Genomic DNA, 4,519 nt, shown 5'->3' on the forward strand with positions numbered 1-4,519 from the left:
GACCCTCCTTTCGTGGGGGAAGTAATAAAGAGGTTGGAGCTTTTGTTTTAAAATGTCTTCTTAACAAAACAATAAAAAGGGATCGCCACTTTTATGAGGTTCTCCGAACAAGGGACCGGTCACAGGCTTATTTCCACTGGAAAGCTGTATTTAAGGTGGTCTTTGTGCTGCTTGATTCCGAAGCTGGTTGGGGTCTTTTGTCCGGATGTCAAACCCCCAGTCCCCTACAAATGAGCTCCCTTTTGGGAGATCAGCGTGCAGAAATGAACCGTCCTCCCCTTCAATTAGCAAACTAAAAGCAAATTAAACTCACCCCTTGTTCCCTGCTCAGCTTTTTAATGGGAGACTTTTGGAGAATCTGAAAATGCAGCAGAGATGTGTGTCCGGCCAGGCAGGTCTCTGTTCTGAAGAGGCAGCGAAGCGGGTTAAACCAGCTTATTAAAATGCTCCAGTTCCCTTTTCCCCTCTTGTTGGGGCCTTTATCAGGCACTTTCAGACAGAACCAGAGTCTAAACTGCTTTAAAAAAAAATGTTTACCTTTGGTCACTACAAGGAGTGTGGCCAGCCCTGGAGATAGCTCCCAGATCAATACTATCTGTAATTAAAGCACTGAAGTCAGCTGCCGGATGGTTAAGTCAGATTTATTCGGCTCTGAACAAATTCAGAGCGGCATTTATGACGGCTCTTACAGGTTTTGCCTTAATACGATTGCTCCTGGACGGCAAGTCCTGAAGAGCCGCTCCGGGAAGTGCCGGAAGTTTTAATGTTGGCACTTTTTGTTTCATTTTACTCTGTTTTCCGAAAGGAAAAAATCTCGCCCCACCGTCTCTCCGCCTCTATCCCGCGACCCCGCTACAAGGGCCGAAGCCCTCGCTGTACTCCGGGCGCCTCGATCCCTGCTTTGCCCCGGCCCAGGTCGGCCTGGGYCCGGGCTCAGTCCCCCCCGAGCGGCGGGCGGCTCGCAGCCGGGCCGGTTCGGCCTCTCTTGCAGCAGTCCCGGGCGCACTTTCCAGATGTTGGAGCCTGCGGGACACGCTGTGGGAGCGGGTAACAAGAGCCGCCGAGTGGCTCCCCCCTGCCCACTGCTTCCCCGACGGCAGCATTTGGATTTTGAAAGTTGTTCTCCTTGAATCGACTCTTGCTTTTTCCTCCCTTAGATATTTGAATCGACTCTTGTTTCTTCCTCCGCTAGATATTTGGCGCAACGTGCGCAGGAAACTCATCCATCTTTACACGCGGCCGGTCCGTGTTCCCGCTGGCCCCTGTGCCAGAGGCGTGCGCAGGGCGGCGAGTGCCTGTGTTTCTGCACTTGGGGATACGCGCTCGCTCACCCCATCGCGGTGTGTGTGGGTGCCTGCGCAGACACACATCGGTCCCGCACGCCTGCGGAGTGTGGACCTACACACACGCTCCTGCATGGCTCCCCACAGTCACCTGTGCGCACGCACGCGGCCGCAGAGCCGTGCACACCTGTGTGCGTGTGCCCGCTCCGAGACGCCCGGGTAGGCACAGGCGGAGGAGCCCGTGCCTCTCGCGGAGGTGCTCGGAGCGCCCCGGCCCAGGCCCCCTTCGCCGCCACCGCCGGGCCGGGCGCGGCGCGGCGCGGCGCGGCGCAGCGCAGCGCGGGCGGCAGCGGAGCGCGGAGCCCCTGGGCGCGTCCAGCGCCGCGGAGCGCCCGCGGGCGGGCGGGCAGCGGACTAACGCCCGGTGCCTTTCCCCCGCAGGTAAAAGTATGGTTTCAGAACAGAAGGACGAAGTTCAAGCGGCAAAAGTTGGAAGAGGAAGGCTCAGACTCACAACAGAAGAAAAAAGGGACTCATCATATTAACCGGTGGAGAATCGCCACCAAACAAGCCAGTCCAGAAGAAATCGACGTCACGTCGGACGATTAAAAACTGGCACTTTGGGACTTTTCAAGCCAGCCAACCCACCAACAGAAAGTGTTAAAGGCTCACACACACCAACGCGGCGGTGCGGGGAAGGGACACCGAGATCTTCAACAAAATGCGATTCCCGACTCGGAGGGCAGCTGAGAGCGGGCGAGGGCGAGACTGCGAGAGGTCCGAACTGTGGCACTGCTGGCACAACTCTGGCAAAGGGGATCTGTCAATCAAAGGTAAACCACCGAGACGAGATGGTTGACAGGTATTTCGTTTCTCGCAGTCCACTTTTAAAAACATTACGTCAAAAAATTAAAAAAAACTTTAAAAAATCTTAAAAAGAAAAAATAAAATACAAAAATTCCAACTTACAGGACATTTTGCACTTCACAGTTTTTTCCGTCTTTAAAAGAAAATTTTCCATAAGCAGCCAAAACCCACACCTGTTTCAGAAACTTGAATTGCATGTATAAAGCCGTCTGGGCAAAAAAAAAAAAAAAAAAAAAAAAGAAAAAAGAGGAAAAAGATTACCCCAGTTCCTAAAGATAAAAATGAATTGTAATTTTTTCCCTTTACGACAGGTTCTGTGTGCTTTTTAATTTTATTTTACGAGAAATGTGCAGTCTGTAAACATTTTATGATAACTTCTGGCGTCAAAGTGTTTGTGAAAGCTAAATGAAGTAGCAGTAACAAAACATAGTGTTCCTTCCGGATGGACAAACACGGTGGGGAGGGGAGGGACGGGGGGGGTAGGGCTGGTTATGACTTCTACTGCCAAAAAGAAAATCTAATCTATTAACCCCCCCAATTAATCCCCATTGCGAAACCAGATGATAATTATTAAATAATAATAATAATAAAGTACAAACCCAGCGACGAGGTTTGGCGGTGGGGATACCTCCCAAGCTGGGAAGATGCAGAAAAAAAGGGACTTAAAATCGCGAACTGATTTTTTTCTTAATAGCCATTTTCATTTGGGCAATTTCAAGCACTGACCTTATATTATTCCAAGATTATAGAGCTACTAAAAAAAGTGACAAATGTTTCCTTCATGTCTTCTATACCAGAATGTAAATATTTTTGTGTTTTGTGCTTAATTTGTTAGAATTCTAACACACTATATACTTCCAAGAAGTATGTCATTGTCAATATTTTGTCAATAAAGATTTATCAATATGCCCTAAAATGTTAAGCAATATATTTTCCCTCTCCCCTAGTTTTCTCGGAAACTGATAGTTTTCCCGGTATTTTTAGCTGCTAATTTTGTGAGGTCGGAGCCTGCGCTCTCCTGACCACGCAGCGAATTCCTGAGGCGATAGGCGCATTTTCTTAATGAATTCACCCGCTTGTAAATAGACCTCTAAAAATAAGCCGCAGAGACCCACTTGCTGTAAATAAATACCTTAAAAAAACACCAAAGCAAACCCAACCCCTTCCCTGGGTACAGCCTGAAGTGCAAACCGACTCGTAATAGGAAGGTTAAACTATTTGGTCTTCAGCAGTCGTGGTCCGCTGAAAGGGAAAGTGCAGGTACAATGGGGAATTCCTTTTCAAAAATATGTATCTTATTTTGCGGGGATTTTCCTTTAAATTCTGCTTCCTCACCCCAGTCGTTACCATGAGGAGCAGTTTCTGGGAAGCAAGCATTGCACCTCAGCTGCTGCTCTCCCCGCCACTGAAGGGAGCGATTCTGGCTGGATGCAGCTTTAAAGCTCTAACATTAAAGAAGGGGAAAAAAAGTTGCTATGGGTCCTTGAGGAAACTAGCTGGTTTTCTGGGGGTACACAGTTGTTTTTTTTTTCATGCTTCATTTGCTCCTTAGCCTGATAGACTGCATTAATCAGTTTTATTTCCATTGATAGAGAAACCTCGTCTGCTCTGTTCGAGCTACAAAGAATCCTGCAAGCTTTTGTGAAAGTGCAAATCAGTTTAGGCAATTATCATACCAGGAATATGAAGGGGAAAGAGGAGGCATTGCCCAGTGGTCTCCTTTAATCTCTTAATCCGTGGATCCAGGGGGGCTAGTTGGACATAATTTAGGACAATCTGACTACCCTTTACACTGTGATAAGGCGAAGTTACAATGCACGGCGAAAATACGAGCTTTGTTAAACATCCTGCCTTGAAAAGTTAAGATTAGACATTCTGTGCACGTGTTGGCTCTATCGGGTACTATGTAAATTTAAAAAAAAAAAAATCCGATTTTATTTTTTTAAACATTTCTCCTTATACAATCCTGGTGACTTTCCATTCATTACTGCTACAAACATGAGAGAGGCCCAGGCAGGGTTAGGAAGCATGTCGCAATGCAGTCCCTTCAATTTAAACCTAGGCTAATTATTTAGCAGAGCTATTCCCAAGGTAAACTTCTCGTTACATTTCCCCCTCCTTAAACAGCTGATTGTGCAGATCTTGAAATGAATCAGGGCACACATTTCACCTTAACTCGCCTAAGTTAGCTTGCGCTCCACTTCAAACCCATGCAAATAGGCAAACATTAAACGGATCGTCGCTGAACAGCAGACTTGGGCCTTTCTAGAAATTGTTTCCCATCTTGATAAAAGGCTTATTTCTGCAGGAACCATATACCCCCCCTCTTTTTTAAAACAGCGAGGAAAGAGAGGGAGAGAGGGAAAAAA

At 47.5% G+C, this 4,519-nt stretch overlaps 1 protein-coding gene across 1 annotated transcript in view; it reads left to right on the plus strand.

Annotated features, from left to right (window-relative positions):
* EMX2 (empty spiracles homeobox 2) overlaps nt 1–3,054 on the plus strand; it is a 7,161-nt gene extending 4,107 nt beyond the window's left edge. The window contains exon 3 of the mRNA XM_085319088.1: nt 1,725–3,054. Coding sequence (XP_085175214.1) covers nt 1,725–1,892 — 168 coding nt within the window. The 3' untranslated portion in view covers nt 1,893–3,054. The remainder of the gene's footprint in view (nt 1–1,724) is intronic.
* Nucleotides 3,055–4,519: the final 1,465 nt, after the last annotated feature.

Source organism: Rhea americana, unplaced genomic scaffold (genome assembly GCF_003343005.1).
Source record: "Rhea americana isolate MKP2758 unplaced genomic scaffold, rheAme1 scaffold_57, whole genome shotgun sequence".
Lineage (NCBI taxonomy): Eukaryota > Metazoa > Chordata > Aves > Rheiformes > Rheidae > Rhea > Rhea americana.